Source organism: Rhea americana, unplaced genomic scaffold (assembly GCF_003343005.1).
Source record: "Rhea americana isolate MKP2758 unplaced genomic scaffold, rheAme1 scaffold_5, whole genome shotgun sequence".
Lineage (NCBI taxonomy): Eukaryota > Metazoa > Chordata > Aves > Rheiformes > Rheidae > Rhea > Rhea americana.
The window spans coordinates 6,664,481-6,686,277 of NW_028186645.1; the positions used below are offsets into that span (position 1 = coordinate 6,664,481).

Below are 21,797 nucleotides of genomic sequence, written 5' to 3' on the forward strand. Positions count from 1 at the left end.
GTTTACCCCTCTCCCCACCTCTAAAATCAGTGTAAGTGTAAGGCACAGGCAGATAACAAGACTCAGTGAGGTTACACAGGCAGGGTCACAAGACACTTCTTGGGGAAGAGACTTTCTGGGTGAAATGATAGACAATGATGATGTTCTGCTTAGCACTGACAAAGTGAGCATCTCTCTCTCTTCTCAGACTTCTAACTGCTTCATTTCTTGAAAGATGCTGTATGTACGTAAGACCCTCCTATCAGAGGATGTTACTTAGGTTTCACTGAAACATACCCTAAATCTCAAACCTCTTGAGCTGGCTGAGAACAGTTATCATTTGCTTGTCRCCCAGTAACTTGCTAAGCCTGTTCCTACCTCAATGCCCATTTTAAAAAGGACAAGAAAAGTCAGTAACAATTTTTAAAAGGCAGTAAGGAATGGTGCAGGGTTGTTTTACATATTAAAAGAGCTTAACAAAATGTTCTGCAAGCTACAGGAGATTATTTTAGAAAGAGCTGACCTGGTGAGTAGGTAGTCTCTGCTACACACACACACCAAAAATGCGTGTGACTGCAGACCTGAGCAGGACCAGTATGTTGACAGATGGATGTAGAGGGCCTATTTTCCCTTTATCAGCAGATACATATTTTGTTGACTGTACCATATACTTTACCAGTTCTCTGTGCATTACTGGGCACTCTGTTGTCACTTTATTTTTCAGAAGTTGATTCGACCCTAGGATTCACTGGCAAATATCAGGTTTGAAAGACGAAGAGGTACCTACTGACCTTCTTTTCTTTTCTTTTTCCTTTTTTTTTTTTTGTTTTTTTTTTTTTTACCCCAAGTAGTTTCCTTTTTTTTTTTTTTTTTTTTTTTAGATACATATATCTAAAAATCAGGCAACGTGAAAAATTTACCCTAACAGAAAAAAATCTGGTTGTAATCATGGGGCAGGCAGATTGCATACAAGTAACTGAGTCACATGTTTACCTGCAGGTATTATTTTTGTGCTGTAAGGTGATTTAGCTATCAGGTTAGAACAGGCCAAACTTTCTTTTGAGAAGAGTCTGTCTGATAAACTCTTTCCAGTTATTTAKAGATGACTATTTACTATAGCCCTGAGCACAGGCCTCTCAACTCATCGTCATGGAGAGCTTTTACAAGCTGCCAGGAAATGGCAGGTCAGCACAGAAGCAGCCTTTTTATTACCTAATTTCTATCAAAAAGTTTATTCCCTATTTACCTTATCTTTTGACAGCAAACTAAGAAATTATCTGGACAATTTGATTTATATTTGACATCCAGAAGCAACATTTACAACAGGAACTAATAGAAAAGCTTTTCTTTTTTCTGAGACTCATTCTTAAACCATGATGCTTTCTGCAAAAAAGCAGAAATAAACAGACTTCTCCCTCCCACAAACCATTTGATTAGGTTTGCTTTTGGGCTCTTTTATGCTGCTTTGGTAAAACAAAAATCTTTTATGTAGCCCTAAAGGTAATTTACACCCATTCCATAGGGTCTATATGCATCTGGATGCATCTCCAGGATATGGGTAGGAGTCCAAGCCTAGCAGCATTGAACTCTGTTGGCTGCAGAACTGGTCTCCAAATTAGYGTGAATATCTGGCTGGGTAAACTGCAGCTCACTGTGTCGTACCATAGATAGACTGCTCCTGCAGTGTGAGCTAAACAAGCCACTAATATGAGTGCCTTTTAAACATATCCTGAATCTGCTTTYCTCTCTTAAATGGAAATAACTACTTTATGATTCATCTAAGTTCATCCAGGGGACACCAAGAATTTACACTCAACTCAAAATCAGGCCTGCTAAAGCAGGGATGGCTTAAGTAGGTTGTTTAGTATCACTGCAGTGTGTGTGGCACAAATGCATAAAGATGAGTGTGGATACACAGGTTTAATTACACGGGGGATTCATCAGCAGGTGAACAAACTTTCTCTAATGAGGATGACCTAGCAGGTCTTTCCTGTCTCTGTGTCAGCCATATTTGGAATTTCTGCACTGAGCAAACACACAAGGTCTGTTCTTTATCACTTTATTTCATCTGTAATTTTTATCAGGACTTCTCTCCTTTGATAGACTCCCCCAAACAGAAGAGGTGACTATTCAGAGCGCTCTGATTTTCCAGCAATCAACAGTCTGCTATTAGCTTTGCTAAGTCACTGCCAAGTGTGTTTGGATGCTTAAAGGTGCTTTTTGTAAGAGATGGTTAATCCAGGAATGTTTCATCTCTGTGCCCTGGTAGCTCCAGTCCAGTGTGGGTGAAGTCCTACAGCCCTTCCTGAGTCAAAGCCTCCACTGATCTCAGGGACAGCTGCGGCTGCTACGCCTGAATGGTCTGGCCCCACTGTTGCAACAAGCATCTGAAATACCAGCAACTCCTGCTGATCTGGCCAGCCTCACCTGAGTTTAGAGGAAACCACAGGAAACACCTGAGGCTGCACCGTGACTGGGTTCTGTGAATACCTATGTATTTGCATTGTTTGGACTAAATCATATCATGAGTTTGAACCAACCAGAAAGCACAAAATGAGACTCTAGAGTGGTGAAAGCCCACAAACAAAGGCTGAAACAAGTCTGCATGAGCCCTTGGGAGCCACACCACCCCAAATCCCTTTGTAGCTCAAGTAGTACAAGGTGTAGCATTTGGGACAGTACTATAAAAGTCATACTCCTGAGCAACGAACGCTGGGTGTCTAAACCTTTCCCTCCGAGGACTGGGAAAATTTGGATCGTGTTTCAAAATCGTATGCGCATCTTTTTTTCTGGGTATCTCTCTGTAAAGGTCTGAACTGGAATCCAGCTTCCTTAACCGAGGAAGTCTGGATTCGACATCTGTGGTCACGTCATTGTGCATTGACCCCATTTCTAATTCAGTCACACAGGTGTATTCTTTTTCTCCCACCTTCCCCACACTTTTCCCTTTGTTTCAAAGAATAGAAGGAAGAATCTCTGCTCTCAGGGCACCTTCTGTTTCTCTTAGTGCTACTAGTTTAAACTGTAATTTTCTTGAAACTGAAGCAGAGTCTGGCCTTAATCCTCACTCAAGAGCTGTACCCTAAAGGAAAGGGAAAGATCCCTTGCAAACCAGTAGCTCTGTACACGCTTAAACGAGGTGCAATATAGAAAGATTTTGTTTCAGAGCAGCTCCAGTCTGGTTATCGTTTTTCACTCTGCACATCTTTGGTTCAGTCGTACAAGTACCAGTACACTCCAGAGGAAAGGCAGGTCAGAGGGGAGAGCTATCCTACAAATGAAGTAATCCTGCCATGGAAGCAATGAGTCCAGCTCACCTACTGACGCAGTAGAAGGCAATGAGTTTGAAGATATCCTCAAACACCAGGACAGATCCTTCCAGGTACAGAACTGATGAAAAACAAGAGAATGGTCAGCAATGGTTTTCTCTAACCTGCATGGTAAAAAAAGATGGATGGGTTTGGCTTGCACATCTTATATTCTATGATTTTCTAATCTTTGCTTGGAATATTATGAAGAGTCTTAAAGAACCAGCTTCAGATGGCTCAACACAAAGAGATTCTTCACAGAAGCACTACAGAAAAGACGTCTCAGCCTGTATTACTGAACAGTTAGCTCAAGATGTCRGAGTGCTGTAACAGTAACAGAAACAATGGGAAAAAAAAATAAAACAAAACAGGTCACAGCCAGACAATATGGAGCTGTCCTTGTGACTCTTCATGCTGGAATCTGTTTTGKTCTGAATGGACAAAGCACTTTGAAATAAAAAAAAAAACAGCAATAACTGTTTCATTGCTGCGTGTGTGGTCACATAGGCAGTGTGAGCACAGCCTTTCCACATCTCCCCTGTCTTCTCCCTCCCTTTGTGTTTTATGGTAACAACACTTTTCTTTAAGTGGGAAAATACAATCTACACCACCATTGCAAATTTCTGTAAGATTACCTGCTTTATAGCAGCATGTTGTGCCACTGTGTAGCCCAAATCTCACAGGTTTAGTATAGAGCTTTTGGCTGCTAAGCTAGAAAAAATTCACTGGTCKGCTGAAGAAAATTTCACAACATTTAGTGGTAACCCAAGGCAGAGAGAAAGAGATGGATCTGCGGGAGATAAGTGTCCATCTTGGCTGCCTAAGAAAATCTGCTGTGTAGCTATACACTACATTCCCACAAATCCTCTGTGCTTGTACGTGTACAACACAATCTCAGACAGAGACTGCTGGATTTAAGGAACTCCATGGTGATTTCTCAGAAACGCCTGTTTGCTGGTGATCGAGAATGGGAAATGCAGATCCACACCTTCGCTGTCTACGAGCACTGCCGGGAGCCCTATGGGAGCAACGCTGAACGGTGCCAGTGGCCATTTCTGCATCTTTAGTCTTTTCTAGGCCACAGTTCAGAGCTGCAGACACCAAGCTCAGCTATCACGAATCGGCTTCCTCGATGTGCCATGATTCACAGCCCTATGAAATGTCTCCAGTGCTTTGCCTTGCTGCCTTGCTATTAGTTCCCCTAACAAAGCAGGGCCTTCAGCGTCTGTAGGAGGGGGCTATTTGCCTAGCACTCACTTCCCCCTATTCTGTTCACAAGCAGGTAAAATAACACTGCTTCTTGTCTTCCCGCAAATAGAGAATCCCACTGGAAGAAAATGCTCAAGTGTTGCTTCTTTGTTCAGCTTCACAGTTCATTCCCCAACCAAGGCATTTCCTCCTTTTACTTCTCCCTTTCTCCTAGCCTAGGCCCTGCAGTTTGCTATTTTGAGCTTAATATACCAATGTAGGCATTTTTAAAAGCTGCAAAGGCTGTAATTCTCATAAGTCATACTTAATATCAGTTTTTGTTGAATCAACATGGACAGATCTACCTCAGCATGCACTTCAACATCATACTGCAATGTGGAATTTAAACATACTGAGCTAAACATTCCCTGTCTCTTACACTTCTCCCAGAATTACAGAAAAAAACAATGATGTCCTTTCTTGTGAGCCTTTCTTTTTTCTTAGTAAGAATTATGTTTCCGTCAGGAATTTTCTTTAAAGATCCACCAAGAACAATTTCTATAGTTTGAAATCCATCTGTTTTGCAGCTCTGACACAGGAAACAAAAATAAAGACAAAAACCACTGCTGTTCTAGAAAATTAACCAAAGCCCAAGAGTCTCTGAACTCACATGAATTTCCAGCAATTAAATAAAGCCCTTTGTGTAGATGGTGGTTGTAAGGACTCTCTTCTGTTAAGAACCACATGTCTTAGTTTGGCATCCCAAGTTGCAGGTGTGAGAGAGTATGCTGCACCTGTAAATGTTTACAGACATGAGCAGATCCCTTGGATTTGTCCTAATTGTTTCTGTGCCAAGATAACTTCATCATCTGGGACTCTTAATTTTAATCAGAAGAGTAGTATTAGTCCAAGCCTCTCAGTGTCGGGAGAAGAATGTTAACACAGAAGTGTGTTGTACCATATAGTTAATCCTCCTCCCAAATAAATGGCAAAAAACATCACAAATCACCAKGAATTACACAGCTAAAGCAGTTCAGGTACACAAACTGTCTGAGCTTAAGGACRGCAGTTTTCAACAAGTGGTATATGGAAATTTGACCTTCTATGGTCTACTCTGAGAGGTCGTAAAACAGAGAGAATCAAGTATATTTGTCAATAGGCTGGAATTCATTGTACAGAGATCCACAGCTCTACTGGGAAATTTTTGGGTAGTCTGCAAATAAGTAAGAATAGAAGAACACTTCTTTAGACAGTTACTCAAAGCACCAGCACCATCATGACCAATACTCTGCCCACATTTGTTCTGAACAGAGACAGAGTCAAAGCATCCAAGGGACTGACTCTCAGCCACTTTCCCCGCAGAAGCCTACACTGGCAGTGCAGCCCGCAGCAGGGCTGCCAGGGGCCACTTCGGACTGCTTCCAGCACAGTGCCCGGAGGGAAAGCATTGTAATCCACTGGGATTCCTTGGGAGGAACTGTCTGACTTCGTCCTTCTTCTTTGGTTTCTCTGCTGTCTGACTGCCAGCAGGCATTGCTGGTAAGTAGTGCTCCTTGTCTGTTTTGTTGTTTTGCTGGTGGGTGGTGGGTSATCAGTTCTGCATGGGAAAATCTCTTGTGGGAATGGTTGTCATTTGCCCATGCAGATCATTAAATAGGTCCTGCAGCATATTTCTGCTTCTTGGAAAGATGCATAAAATAGCACATTTGTACAGCTAAACAAGCTTTGCTGTCTGTTGGGGATGAAATATCCCTCTTTCAGTGCCATTACTCCCCTTAAGACAACTCACTCTGAGAACACAGTCAGGAAGAGGTGACTTTCTCTGGCTGTGGATGTGTTGTGGGTAGCTGGAGACATTTCGCTGACATGAGCGCTGTTGGTTAGGAAAGTGTCGTGATGCTAACATGTTTAGGAATTCATGACTTTTGGAAAAGCTACAAGCAGGCACTTTTCTGCCAGTATGGTATAATCCTGCTGAAAATTGCAGAGAAAATTTTGCAGCAATTTTTTGGCTACTACACACAAGGCACCCGAAGAGCAAGGAGAGCTTTACCTCTCTCCTGTGAACAGGACATGGCCAAGTTATGAGCTGTTATAAATATTTACGAATGTTCCACCTTTCCTTTTACAATACCAACAGGCTCTGAAGAGTGCCATTTTGAAGCACTGACTGGAATCTACCTTGAAGTTTCTTTTATTCTTCAGAGCTCCTCAAGATCTCTCCATCCAGATTCTGATGTTTCTGAGTCCAGCTGTCCCTGGGCGTTCTGCTTTCCTTTCCTCTTTGATTTTTCCCTGTAGAATTGTGTTTGCTAGCCCTGTTACTCTGGTCACATGGACAAACCATCCAGTTTCCATCTTCTTACTGCTTACAAATGCTCATGGGACCCAATTACTGCAGCTTCTTCTTCTCTAATGGAGCTGTTAGTCCTATTCACTGTTTCTGATATCTGTGTAAACCTTCAGAGACATCTGAATTCAAAGATATGAATTCCTCCTTCTGCTGCAGTTGTGTTGACACCAGACTGAGAACTCTGTCAACTGAGAATGCAACCATCCTCAGAAGTCCTGCTTGGATGTGCTTGAGATGCTCTGATCTTTTCAGATTCTGGCAAACAGTGAGATTTATTATCATGGGAGAGATTCCACTTATTCATTTCTATTTCAAGATTTTGTGATAATAATGCCACAGTCTCCTAAGCAGGCCTCTTGCTGATATTTCCCTCCTTTGATGTAGGTCTCTTGCTTGATACCTTGCTTGCACTGATCTTTGCCAGTACATAGTGTTCTGCTACCTTCAGTCCTTTAATGCCTACGAACATGGGATCACTCCAAAGCAGAGGTTTCCAACTTTCCTATTTCCATATGCAAATGTCCCTACAGCTGCAGGGGAAGTCCTGAACACAGCTCATGGTAGGAGCTGTTGCATGGGCCCTTTTAGCAATTTCCCATGTCTAGGGAAGAAGCCCCAGCTGTCGTTATGGAAAATTGCAATGATTACCATAATCCTGGTGCTGAGACTATTGCTTTTGTCACGATACACTTTGCTTGTTCTGCCTGTCATGCTCTACTGAGATGTGTGAGGGCATGATGCAATTCCTCCACATTATTTCTTCAGGTCTCTGAGAAMGGGTAATCCTTCTTACAACTCCTATTCATGTATTAGTCCAGTGCTGATATTAAGAGAAGGAGCTTTAGCTGCATGGGGGGAAATTTAGACTATACTGGTAGAAGTACTCATGGCATTTATGGTGTCTTTCTGCAAGAGGTCTGCTTGAAAGTTCCTAGAATCTGCCCCTGACATTTTTTCTTGTATTATTTCTTGATCACTTTCTCAACRGTATTGTATGACCTTCCAGTGATGATTTCCTGTAAAGCAAAGTCAGTCTTTATCTGTTTTCTTGTCTCAAGGCCTTTTTATATTTTTCTGTAATGATCCGCTTCTGCTTCTTCCATGTGATGTCTAAGCTGTAGTTTCCTTTTTGGTTGCATAGTTCAATATTGTCTTGGGAAACTCAGGTCTTCTTTGTCTTTCTTGTCTCTCCTAGTGCCTTTTTCATGCAGCTGTCAGTTATTTCTTTTGTTTCCCTCATCGAGGACTGTATGTCCCTATTTTGGACTTCTGCCAGCATCTTCTGTTGTGCATCCAGCTCATGCTTTCTCATAGGATTTTGATTCTATAGTTTCCTACGGAGTTTAATCTCTTTGGTCATGATGAAAAACCACTGCTGGTGGCAGTTCCTTGGAAAATTGAAACTAATGAATTATGAAAGTGATAAAGTGTTAATAAGCTTGGGTCTAAAGCATAAGAAAAATCTATTTTTTTAAATTACATTTTTCACAAAATATAATTGTCTTGTACAGAAATAAATTACGAATATGCAATTAAAAACAAAGGTACAGGCCTTTGCAGTCTTGTTTCACTGGGGTTGAGTGGAAGGGATACTTTGCAAAGTACACTGTTTCCTATATGCATACGTTAGTGGTAAGAAAAAGGAACCGTCCCAAATCTAACAACTAAAGGGATGTTGGCCAATCTGCTGTACCTTGGTTCATCCACATTCACTCAGGCAGCTGGATAGTACCTTAGTGTACACTTAGATTTTATGCTTTTAGTTCAGCACAAGCTCCTTCAGCTGCCCTGTTGCATTGCCTCTGACACAGGATGCTTGAGCAGAAATGTATTACAGTCATTTCACTGTTCTGTTTCCTCCTTGTTGTGATTAGAATTACAGCAGGGGTTGAGAGGGTGGCTTTCAAGGATACTTTAACCACAGCTAATGCCTCTATCAAAAGAAAAGTATCACAGCTCCTCAGTGTTTTCCTTACAAGTGACCATGTGAACAGTCCTAGCGGGGCCATAGGCACTGCCATTCACTTCAGGGGTTAAGAGACAAGCATGGTCGAGTGAATGACTGTTAAGCTTCAAGGATACTTGCCTTTCTTGTCAGATCCTCACTCTTTATTTCCTTTGCGGTGTTCAGATAAATTTCTTATATCCAATTGAAATTCCACACTTGGTTTGGACCATTTCTTCAGCCACAGCCTAAGAAAATCCAAGACGTTTTTCTAGCACCTGATGGCATCACGGGGTTTATCTGGATGTCAGATGTAGCCTTGCAAGTGTCTGTATTCTCATTCCCACGGCACGGTGGAGGGTGGGATAGAGGGACAGAGGGAAGCATGACCTTTCTGAAGTGCTGAGGAGTGAGGGGGCTTCCAAGGGCCCCAAGGGTAGTAGGGGACTCATTTGATCAGAGAGGTCCCCACCGTAAACGGTTGAATACTGCGAGATCATTGCTGGAGGTGCAACATTTCCACAGGTAATTCCAGACCTACTCATACGTTACAAGGCAGTACAAAATTAATGTCACCCAGCACGGTGATCCTACTTGTCAGGGCGCAGKGCTACAGCTGACAGGACAAACTATATAGATATATGCAAGTTGCTCTCAGAAGGCAAATTTCTCTGGTAAAACTTTGTAAGGTAAACTAGGCCTTTGGACATATAAAAGGCCTCCCCTGTGCTTTGTGGAACAGAAAAGGATGCTATTATTTTATTTTSGGGCTTTATTTCTTAGAAACAACTTTAAGGCTGTATAAATAATTCTGAGAATCAATCCCTATGTGAAAAATGTATGTTCTGATTTGTACATTTTTTACTAAGTTCCATTATTTTCCATTTACTTTTCAAAAAGGTTTGTTTCTCTGAGTCTGAGATACATCATGAAATACTATAGGGTTGACTTAATCATACAGAAAAAGGAAGTTTAAGAGAAGTCATTGGGTACCCCAAACCACACTCTGCGTGAGAGACTTCCAAGAAGAAGGGTAAAAGACAAAACTTTCCAAAGGTGAGTGATGGAGACAAACCCACTCCGAAATGGCAAAGGTCAGYAGGGCAGTCAAAAAAGGAAAATGTAATACTTCTACCTTACAGAGCCTCGGTCCTGCCTAACTGCCAGCCAGGCCAAAGAAGGTCTTCTAATGAAACTATTGAGTGGGACAGATCGCATTCTCAGTGACTTTAAGGGACCTAGCCAAAGCTTAAAGCATGCGCTTACTTGCCTCAGTTTACTTCAAGCAGTATCTTATTTACCTCATTTATTAAGCCTAATTTATTGTTTACTAATCTCTTCAAGAACTTCAAAGAGCAAACACTCTTATAATTAAATTAGTTATAATTTGTTCCAGTTTGGTCACTGAGACAAGGCCACTGGTATACGGATACTGGTTTAGCATAACTATTTTAAAGCTGTCTGTTCAAGCTAGTATGCTGATTAGTGTAAGACTGTATTATGCTAGAACAGCATACATAGTCTCTTGCTTTAATTAAACACATATTTTGCAACATTCCTCCTGAGAGTGAGAAATAAGGCAAAAAAAGCCAAAGTGAGGATTAGAATAATGTGAACAAGACTAAGAGGGCTTCTTTCCAGCAGGTTTCTCCCACAGTACTGATAGTTTAAAGCATAACGTAAAAATAAAAATGTTTGTATGGAGAGAGGGGAGGTAACTCTTCAYGATGAGAGTTAACAAAAAAAGAAAAAAGAAAAAACCCACTATAAGCAACAGAATGTTTCCAAAACAACATGTAAACCACACAGAAACCTGGCGGTGTTACATCTTGAAAAAGCAGCTGCACAAGGGGTTTATGTTTAAAATAAGCAGTGCATCAAAGTGATACAGAATTCAGTTCAAATGCACTTGCTGAGACTTTCTGCTTTGCTTATGCACTCTTGCATTTAGAGGAATAATTGTGAACTTGCACAACAGGTTATAACATGTGTCCTCATACCATGTTTTACAACACACCGCAAGCTCTTGGTTGCTCTTCTTGCTAAACCAGGACTCGGCTTCTACTTTACAGGAGTCTCCTGAGTGGGAACTCCTTTAAACAAAGTGAATTTTCAGGATTAGTAATGATGGGAATAAGGGAGAACTCATCCACGTCACAGACAGACTGGCTAACAGTGGAAAGATGTTTAAGTTAGACATTCTTAGAAGGAGGCTAGAAAACATTCAGCCTCCAGCTCCGGTCAAACCATGCTCTCTGGGCCAGAAAATGCTAACTTCTCTTGTGTCCTTATGAAACCCCACGCAGAGATGTCCTTTGACCTTGCACCACCTGCTGAGGCCGATGAGATCCAGTACAACAGAACACAGCAGGAAAATTGCACGCCTGGAGCTGGATGCTGGCCTCTGGGCACAGCTGCCCAGCCACCTCCTGTGCCTAGCAGGGCAGACTCGCTTGACAGTAAGCTTTTGATCCCAAGAAGCTGCGTAGGTGAGGTCGACATTTCTGACATTTCTCGTTAATGAGAAACACATAAAGAGGGGAAATTAGCCCATGCTGAGTGCCGGGTGATGCAGGCAGATTGTTATCTGTGTCTGAGTGAGGCTAATCTGAAGATAACTAGGGTAACTCTACATCTTCTGAGATGTAGCACAGACACACCATTGACAGCAACAGGAACCGCTTTAAGAGATAACATTCGTTAGTCTACTCTCCTTAACGGCAAGGCATATACCACACCGAAGAGGAGTAATTTACCACAGGGAAAATACGATACTAGCCTGTATGCCCCAAGGCCTCCCTATATGCAATTAAACTTAAAATTTGAAGCGCAACATTAACTACGTCTTCAACATTTCCAGCCTTGACTGCTAAAAATACACTAACTTTACTATTCATAGAATGGCTAATCCTTGAAAAAACATAGTCTTTAACAAGGTCTGCTGCTTAAATGTATGATTTGCTTAATTGAGATGGAATTAGGGAAATCAGCCATTTTTGGCAGGAGAAAGGATGAAGTATCTTCTCTCCCAAGGGCTTCTGTAACTCTGGTTATTATTTTTTCCGGCACATTTCTGCTTTTTTCRAGCTAGTCAATCCCAGAGCTGACAACAGTTTCTTACTTTGCCTTATTCACACACTCCATCCTGCAGTAATCAAGGATGTTTTCCTACTTGTTTTTCTTTGAAGGAAGCTAGAAAAACTGGCTTTTGTAATGGTACTGCAGCATAAAGTGACCTCTCCGGGTATACCGAAAGCATACAGAAGAGTCTGATTAGCAGCGTTGATGTTGTAGTGTTGAGAAAGGTAAAGTAAGGTTGCAAAGCCAAGTGCTCAGTAGGCAAAGGGTCTTTCTCTGCGGCCTGGCAAATAAACTACTGACTCAGGGTTGTGGAAACCTCAGAGCTGGGCTTGTTTAGGATCCCTAGTTGAGCCCCTTCAGCTCCCTGTGCCTCAGTTTTTAGTCTATAAAACGTGCATGGTGACGCTGACTGCCCTGGGAAAGGAAGTCACCCTGCTCTGCAGGGAGAGGATGGCTTCCTGGACACGGGGCCAGGGCCACTCCGCACAGAGCACGCTGGCTGCCTTTGGGTCCCCCCCCACACACACTGGGTGATTTGCCAGTGGCTTTGTGCCAACCTCCTACCCTTCCTTACAGTGCTTGTCACCTGCTTGCAGGCTCTTCTCCTCACACACTGGGGCAGCTCTGCTGGGCTCCTGTCTCYGCAGGCAGCCTCCTTTCTGCTTTGCTCAAAGCACCTCAAAGGCTCATGTAGTTGTCCAGAGCTGCAAGATGTGTTTTGTACTCCTTGGGCTGTCTACTAATTCCCCATTTTTCTTCACTCTGTCCCTAGACCTTTGCTTCCAATCTGCCACCCACATTTCCCCACTGCCATCTGCTGCATTTCTACCCTGATATCACTTGTTTTTTTCATATATCTTCTGGTTTTTGAGCCTTTAGGAAAGCTGCATCTTTAACTTACTCTCTGYAGTTGTGAGGGTTAGAAGCTTCTCCCTCCACGTGAAAAATAAAAGAAAGAAAAATGCTRTGTATCTTCACTCCACTTCCTGATTCCAGCAGTCAGGCTGTTAACAAAAAGACTTGCAAAACCGAGGATGCTGTTGCAAGAGCTGCCAACACTTCCACATAAATATTCATATCACTGAGGTCATCTGCACAGTTTGCCACTCTCATTAAAAAAGCTAAATARTGAGTAGGCTGCTGAGCTATCAGCAGTGACTGAGCTATCCTCACATTTTTTCCATGAACTCATTCGTGCAATACTTTAATGCAGCTCATGTGGTAAAATACTCCTGACCACGCCATGCCATGCCAGAAACAAAGACTTCACTCTTCAGAGTTGCTAATTCAGCCTCAGCAATGCAGATTAACAGAGATGTTAATAAAATAAAGGAGGGCATTCTACTTTTATTGTCATGGAGGACTTGTTTTTGCCAGGGTGCCAAGAAGTGCAATAAGCAAGTCCATTATCAGCAGCTGGAGGTGTTTGACCCAACAGAGAGTTCGCAGCAAGTGGTTTCTATTGAGAGTTTGCCTCCTCTCTTCCAGGTCCTGCCCACCACTCACTCATGCCATGCTCAGACCTGCATGGAGGAATCGCCTTCCCATGCCTCCAAGCTCTGCAATTGCACAAGGCATGCTCCCGGCCCTCACCTCAGGCTGGCTAAGCTATAAGTCCTGGGCCTCCAACAGCTTTGCTTAGAGCCAGGCCTTCAGGCGATCTGCAGAGTTCTCCCCCATTTTGTTCTAATGCCCCTCTGTAAACATGTRGCTGCCTGATTACTGTTTTTTCATTATCATCATCTGCTATTCCTACAAGACAGTCAAAACAACTGTACATTTCCTTTTTTCCTGTACAAATAACTATGGTGTATAATCACACATATTTTTTTCTCCCTCTATGCTTGGGAAGGAGGAATGAAGGTGTGGAAGTGGCTGAAGTAACTTAGTAATGATAGAAAAAGGTCAGGCTGTTGAGAGTTAAGCTGCCTTTCATGGCATTAGAGACTGCTCCTCTTTGGGACTATTCAGGCAAGGAAGCAGACTGTGGAAGCTTAGCTCTTAATTTCTCTCTTCCCTTGTCTAATTGATTTCACCCTTCTTAAAGTCCTGTGTGCTTAGGAACATCTTTGCCTGCCTAAATTGCTGTTGTAACTCTCTAGCAAGGCCTGCCTTCTTGCTTTCTCTCTAGAAAGAGTATAGCTCTTTCTTCTGCCTCGATGGACAGAGCTCAGCAAGTGATGTACAAAGTGGCCAGGTTCTCATGAACTCTCAAGATGAACCCAGATTTCCTTTGGTAAATGCAGTTAGAAAATGAACCAGGCAGGTGAACTGCTGCCATGTATTGTTTCACCTGATTCATGGYGCTCTTCTAAATCCCAGCCCTCTGTCTCATGCATCTTTCATCAGGACCGAGCCTGAACTTTCCTACTTGTGTCTAACTTTATGATAGGCCAAATAAGATGACCAGCAGAGGACACTGGATATCTTTATCAACAGCCTTTTTGCTATCAGCCTTCCAACTCTGCAAAAACACTCAGTGACTATTCTTAAACTGCTTTTGAGGGCGGTAATTTTCTGTATCTTTTCTGCCAAGGTATATTGTGGGTCCTTACTACAAGCCAACTAYGCAACCTGAAAATACAGCAGCTGCCCATAAACCAGAAATCAAGCATAATCCACAGTGTGTAGTGGCACCATGTCTCATTTTTCAAAGGTGGGATTAGTTGTGATCTGGGCATTTTCTGTATTACACAGAGATAATTTATTTTGGCTTTCCTAATTAATTGTGTTAAGGTTACTTCAAAACTTCAGTTACGCTCCAGTTCTTTAAATGTTTCTCTCTAGAGAAGCCAGGAGGGTCAAACCAGGCATGATTTTTATTTAAGTCTCACAATTTTTCTTTAATAAACCAAGTAGCTACATTACATACAAGGCTTCTCTGCAAACTCCTCCTTCAGCTATGCACCTATTCATTTAGGAGGATAATCTCTGCTCTGCCTGAGGCATTGGAAGAGATGCTTCTGAACAGTTATGCCTGATACCAATTTGTCACATTTGGGTCTGTTTTTAAAAAAAGGAGCATGGACAATGTTTCTGTAGCATGGGCGCCTGTGCATAACCTCAGGGAAACAGTCACCCAAGTGCACACAGCCAGTGGCAATGCCTGGAGGATCAGGAGACAAGTGCTTGTGCRGTTCCTTAGGCAGGTACCCGCGGCAGGACCAGGCCAGTGGGTCTCAAATCCTTTAGGATATAAGCCCAAGGAGTTCAGCAGGATTTTGAAACCTCACCAAGGTTTCAATGAGGTGAAACCTCTTTGAGGCTGAGTAATTTTTTTCACTGAGTCACCCTGCTTTGGGAGGGGATTTCCCCCGAGAGGGGAAGGCAGAGTTTCTGGAACGACACTGGCGGCCAGCGAGACGCAGCCTCATGGACACAGGGCCAGAGCAGAGCACTCAGATGCCCACAGAAGACCTTGATCTCCCATTTAGCTGCCAGACCCCTGGGAATCAGGTTCACGCTGCCCCTCTACCGTGAGGAAGGGCAAGCCTTACTACATGCCCCAAGTGAACGAAAGGAGACAACCTGTCAGCTTATGCCTGGATAAACCCAGGGCTTTCTTGCAGGAGCAGGTGACTGTCCCTTGTGAAGCACCATGCTTGACAGGGCTGGTAGGCATAACAGAGAGTCCTGTTATCAAACAGGCATGAAATGTAATAGTAGTGATAAAGAGGGCTTAAAAACACAAGCAGCTAAGCCAGGAAGCAGATGGGGAATAAAAAGAAAATAATGAATCCCTTGGAGGGCAATGCGACAAGCAAGGGGCTAATAATGGTGGCACTGAACCATTCTGGAAACAGGAAGTTAACAAATGCAAGGGGAAAGACGCTAATACAGATTTCAAGGGAGATAAATTTTTGCAGGCAAGGGTAACCACATCAACAGCTCCAACATTTGCATCCTCTACCTACTGAGGTCCCAGAGGAAGATGTGCCACAGCACAAGTTTTTAGAAGAAGACTCGACAAGCAGTTTTCAACAGTTTGTGTCTATCTGGATAAAGACTGAAAAATAAACAACGGCTGTTTAAATTCAAACTTAAAATYCAGACTCCAACTTTGCATCACTTCCACTCCTGGGTAGTCCTGAAGTCATGTATCAGGATTATGGGAGCAGACTGAGGAACCTAAATGGGTAGACCCTTGCTAGGCTATGCTAACTCTAATTAAATTCATTATGTTTGGGTATTTGAGACTCCAGAATCCCTCTATGTGGAGGACCACACTGGAAATTCAGGAGACCGAGTGCAGTTTGCAGAAGGAAATAAAGTAGAGGAACCCCCATGGATTCAGTCTGCATGACTCCACTCTGTGCTGCAGTTGTAGCTCCTCTGTTAAGTTACTGTAACAAAGAGGTAGTCTGATTTTTATGTGTTGTCACCTCACTTTACTGTTCAGCATTCAGTATTTAGTAACGGCTCATTTGGCAAATTAGTTCTATAAATATTTCTATAAAAATAATAGCATGTTCTTTATTCTGTGCAATTGCAGTTACTTCTCCTATTTACCTTTCAATCCGCATATCTGTAAAGGAATCACATCCTCTTTTTCTTGGTACAGAAGAATGGGGAAAACAATTACTACTCACTGCACACCAAAGCATATGTGCAGAACTCCAGAGAAGTATACAGTCAGTTCACATATTTCATGAAACTGAATTCATTTCAACTATAATTCATAAGATTTCCCAGAAAAGGGAAGAATTAAACTCAACATATGATGTTAGAACATTCTTCTATTAAAGTACCTTAAATATGTGGCATGAGCACTTGTGACTGTCGGTGTTTATAGGACTAGTGAACATTACTACCTGCACCAACTGATCCATCATACTCAGTTATTTCTGCTGAACTCTCAATATATGTTACTTCAGCATCTCTTTAACACATCCATGCACATTTACACCAGATTCGTTTCTTTAATACTGCTGCAATGTCCCTGATGTCAGTGGAATGTTTTCTGTACAGATAGAGAAATCAGGACTTGAGGTTATGACCTATTATTTTTGAAGAGAATTTGAACAAATGAAATGACAGACTAAAACTTAGCTAWGGAAGTAGTGTTCAGATCTTGAGGGATTTGAGGTTACAGGTCAGGTCTGAAATTACAGAAGTAAGGGCCTGCTATCAGAACTGAGAGTACCCAAAGTAGTTGAGATTTTAGAGAGATTGAGAGATATCCCCCAAGACTACATCTCTAAATGGAGGAAATCTTGTAATATACCCTCTTTCTGGAAGATTTCCACTGTGTTGTGTTATATCTGAGTGGGAAGTATGCAATCCTTCAGGCAGAGAAGCAAAACCACRGAGATCCAGGGCTTCAAAAATGGTGGCTTTCTCAAGAACCGCGTGGTATGTGTTGTTTGTTCTTTAACAACATACCTGTTGCTGGGACCAAGCTTTAACCTTCCTGTCTCTATACAAAAGATCCTGAATATCTGAAGGATATACAAACAAAGATGAAGAACCAGAAGGTAATTTTTAAAGTTCAATCTCTTTTACTATTTCATGACTTTAAGGCCTACTTCATGAAACAGTTTAAATTCCCAGGAAAAAATGATAAGAGGTTGATTTCTTGACCTTTTTACCTAGTAGATTCTTTGAGAATTTCAAAAAAAAAAAAAAAAAAAAAAAATCACAATCAAATCAGGGCTTCCCCTCAGAAAACAATACTTCCCTAACATTTCATCGAACGTCAACAAGGCAGATCAGATATGGGGAAAAGGAAGAGAAAAACAATGATCCACCATTATTCAGTGGTGCGCTGCTAGGAAACTTCTTTTTTTATGCTTCAGTGAATGGCCATTCATATATGGATCTCAGAAGTTGGGCAGTGATTCACATAACATCATTAGGATACTGGGGAAAACTTCCTCACATACCCTCCGGAAAGCAGGATGGGACGAGTCTGGCTTTTTACAAAGAGCTGAGGCATAAGACTTGCTGCATACGGTAAAAGCAAGRACTGGAACAGAGCCATCATATCATCGAGTCTGTCTCCCTCAAAGGATAGCATGTGCCTCCTCATGTCACCCATGAAGCTGCGACTGCACTGGGTCTCTATGAGATCAACAAGAAACAGTCGGCAAGGTGCTCCAAAATACTGCTAGGTTGGGTTGTGACTTGAATTTTAACGGGAAGGGAGGATTTCTGTAAAACCTGAAGTATATATGTCAAAGCAAATTCAGCTTTCTACTTACACAGGCATGCATCCTGCTGAGAACAATCAAATCTCTAGAGTTCAAGGGGCTGCACAGGCGTAACAGAAAGAAGAATCTGTTCCCACTTCTTCTTACCCTTTAGAAGGAGTCAGCCATSAAAAAGGGACAAGTAACTCTCCGGCGGCAGATTACACAGATCCTTGCTTACATGTCAACTCAGAAATGAAATATTAGGAATAGGCCTGCAAAACCAAAACCTCTCATTCCCAACACAGCTGGGGATAGAGATTCGAACAGCAGAGGAATTATGACCATTCCTTTCAAAAACTGGAGGTACACCAGCTCTGCTGCATTTCATACAGATTCAAAGAGGAGGTAGCAATCAAGAGAATTCACTTACCAGTTTGTGATGTTCAGTAGGAGGCTGAAGCCTCCTTTCAGGAAGATCAGAAAAACTAAAGAGGGACTTTGTGAGGTTAAAGACTGTATGCCTGGAAAAGCCCTGCCAGTCTACATGGTCTTCCTGCTATACAGTTGGCATATTTTACACACTTTCAGGAGCTATAACATCGCATTTTTTTTCAATAAACATGCATTCCCCAGCAAGATAACATCTTTGGTTTACACATGCCTAACACATGCATTCTGAAATATCTGATATTTAGATTTATGATACACCAGGGGAGAATGAAGCATACTTTATTAAGCTAASGTAATCCAAGTTTACCACAGTATTTAACAAATAAACTCAGATTTTAGTATAAAATCTCTTAAGGTATTCTGACAACATAGAATTTTCTTTCCTAAGAAAGTTTAGCGAGGAGCTGGAGTTATGCAGAGAGACAATAAATCAAAGCTAACGTTTTAGATTTCTCTAAGATGCCAAATTTTTATTATCTCCATCTGCAACAGATACAGTCCTTTGGCTTTACTAACAAGAATTCATTCAGTTTACTCTAAATTCAAAAGCCAGGCTACTTACTCGAGACGAGAAAGGAAGCAAAAGCATGATCCTGGTTGGCCCACTGTGTTACCGTCAAATACTGCAACATGGAGAACTGACACGCTAKCTACAGCTCAACAGTGACAGAACTCAAGCTAAAAATAATGCGAATATCCATGATAGGAATGCACCATCTTCACAGCTGCAGGAATCACTGCACGTGTGATGGCAGTTTTCTCCGAGCTAATTTTTAATTACCTCGCTCCACTTATTTTGCAGCTTGTATGAATATGGTGTAAACTGATTTAATTCTTGTTCCTATCAGACAGACACACCTCTGGACACATGCTTTGTGTTAAGTTAATGACAAATGAGAATTAGCAAGCAAATTAGCTTGAGAAACCTGGCATAAATTCTTTCTAGTTAGGCTAACTCACATTTAAATTTTTGTACCATATTTTACTATGCCTGTACTCTAAGGAATCAGATTGTATGCACAGGATGGAACTCAAGCAATGATATTTCTATAAATGACATTTTTAGGAGGGCAGGATTATTTTTTTTCAATTTTTAGCCCCAAAGGAAAACTCAATTAATTGAAAAGCAATTCTTCACCATGCAAATCCTAAGCTGTAGGTCAACTTAAAAAAAAAAAAAAAAAAAAAACCTGCAGCCTGCAACTAATCCTTACCCTCTTGTTTTATCTTGTCATATAAAGTTGTGGTAAAAGGTTTGCAACTACTGCATGTCTGCAAATGACAATACAAGGTGCAGAGCCATGGGGTAACTGAGGTAAAGCAACTGCAGGAAATATTAACCAAACTACACTGTAAAATAAAGATCTGCTGCCAGTCACCAGAGGAACAGTCTCATTTCAAGCAAGATTACATATGTACTTGATGATCAAAAAAGGAGTCTATATATAATCAGAAGGGAAAAAAGCTTGTAGAAAACTTACTCGATTTTTCTTCTTTAATATTGTACTCCAGCACATCAGGATCCTCATTTTGGGCTGGCAGGCGGACTGCAAGGACCATGTTGTTCACGTTACCCTCTTTCCTAACCAAGAATATCTGAAAAAAGGAGAAAAGGAACCAGGAGCTTAGCTGAATTATGTGAGCTTCTGAACTTTATTTTAGGTAAGTGGCAGTGAAGTTCTTTATCAGTTCTCTCCACTTCYAAATGATCTCATTTTAGCTTCATTCCACTTGGTCAAATAATGACTAAAGGGATACTCTCGCTGGGTGAAATTCAGACCAGGCAAGGAACCAGTAAAATTTTGATGCATCACTGATGYCCCATTCAAGCCTAAGGCAAACCATTTCACTAACTGAACAGTATGAAGCTGCACTCACAATTTGTTGACTGATGCCCCTCACAGAAGTGCCCTAAATCAAGTAGTGTTCACTCTAGAATGTCTCAATCACTTGCTTGAAAGCAAATGACTCACTTGTACATGTGGGAAAGGACTGAAATATCCAAGAGGGAAAAGTAATGCAAAAGGCTCTGATGGCCAGCGTGTYTCATAGCAAAGTATTATCATAGGACATAGAGTATTAACATTGGACAATTCAAGTTGGAAGGGTCCTCAGGAGGTCTCTGATCCAATTTCCTGCTCAAAACAACATCAGCCATGAGATCAGGCCAGGTTGCTCAGGGCTTTGTCTAGTTGGATCTTGAAAACCTCCAARGATGGAGATGGCACAACCTCTCCAGGCAACCTGTCCTCACAGAGAGGAATTYTTCTTCAATATCCAATCTGAAGCCCTCTAGTTTGGATGTATGCCCATTGCCTCTTGCCCTCCAACCATGCACTACTGTGAAGAGTCCAGGTCCATCTCCTCAAAGACCTCCCTGTAGGTACCAGGGGGCTGTKGTAAGGTCTTCCCAGAGAAGTCTCTCCTCCCAGCTGAACAAGCCCTGGTCCCTCAGTCTCTCTTGAAAGAGCAGCTGCTGCAGCCCTCAAACATCCTGGTGGCCTCTGCTTAACCTGCTTCAGTTCGTTAATGTTTTTCCTGTACTAAGGAGCCCAGAACTGGCCATAAAGTCTCAGTGTGGTTTGGTCAAACAAGTGCTATGTAAAGGTGGATAACCATTTTTCTCGATCTCCTGGCCATGCCCCTGCTCATACAGCCCAGGGTGCTGCTGACCCTCATTGCTCCTAGGGCACATGGCTGGCCCACTCTCAGCTTGCTGTCTACTAGCTCCCCAGGGCCTTTTCTACAGAGCGGCCCCAGCCAGGCGGTACCCAGCATGTAACATGGTCAGGGGCTCTTTCTGCCCAGGAGCAGGGTTTTGCAATTGTCCTTGTTGAGTTTYATAAGTTTCCTGTCAGTTCCATCCCTTCAACCTGTCTAGGTCACTCTGGATGGCAGCCTTGCCCTCAAGTATATAGACTGGTCCTAGAATCACAGATCAGTTGAGGTCAGAAGGAACCTTTGGAGATCATCTAGCCCAACCCRTTTGCTCAAAGCACAGTCACCTAGAGCAGTTTGCTTAGGTCTGTGTCTGATTGGGCTTTGGATGTCTACAAGAATGGAGACTCCGCTTTAGTAATCTGTTCCAGAATGTAACTGACCTTCCTTACTGTAATTTTTTTTTCTTACGTTTAAATGGAATTTCTTGTATTTCAATTTTTGCCCATTGCCTCTTGTCTTTTCACCAGGTACCATGGAGAAGAGTTTGGCTCTGTCTTCTTTACTGTCTCCCATCAGACACATATCCTGAAACTCCTGCCCATTGATAAGATCCCCCCTGAGCCTTTCATTGGAACCAGTGGAACTGTTGGAACTATTGGTTTCCAGCAATGGAGCCAGTACAAGGAAAAAAACAAAAAAAA

General features: G+C 42.2%; 1 protein-coding gene across 1 annotated transcript in view; it reads right to left on the minus strand.

Annotated features, from left to right (window-relative positions):
* RIN3 (Ras and Rab interactor 3) overlaps positions 1-21,797 on the minus strand; it is a 70,206-nt gene that overhangs the window by 23,958 nt on the left and 24,451 nt on the right. The window contains exons 3-4 of the mRNA XM_085317531.1: positions 19,917-20,031; positions 3,297-3,369 (exon numbers count right to left, since the gene is read on the minus strand). Of these exons, the coding sequence (XP_085173657.1) occupies positions 3,297-3,369; positions 19,917-20,031 (188 nt within the window). The remainder of the gene's footprint in view (positions 1-3,296; positions 3,370-19,916; positions 20,032-21,797) is intronic.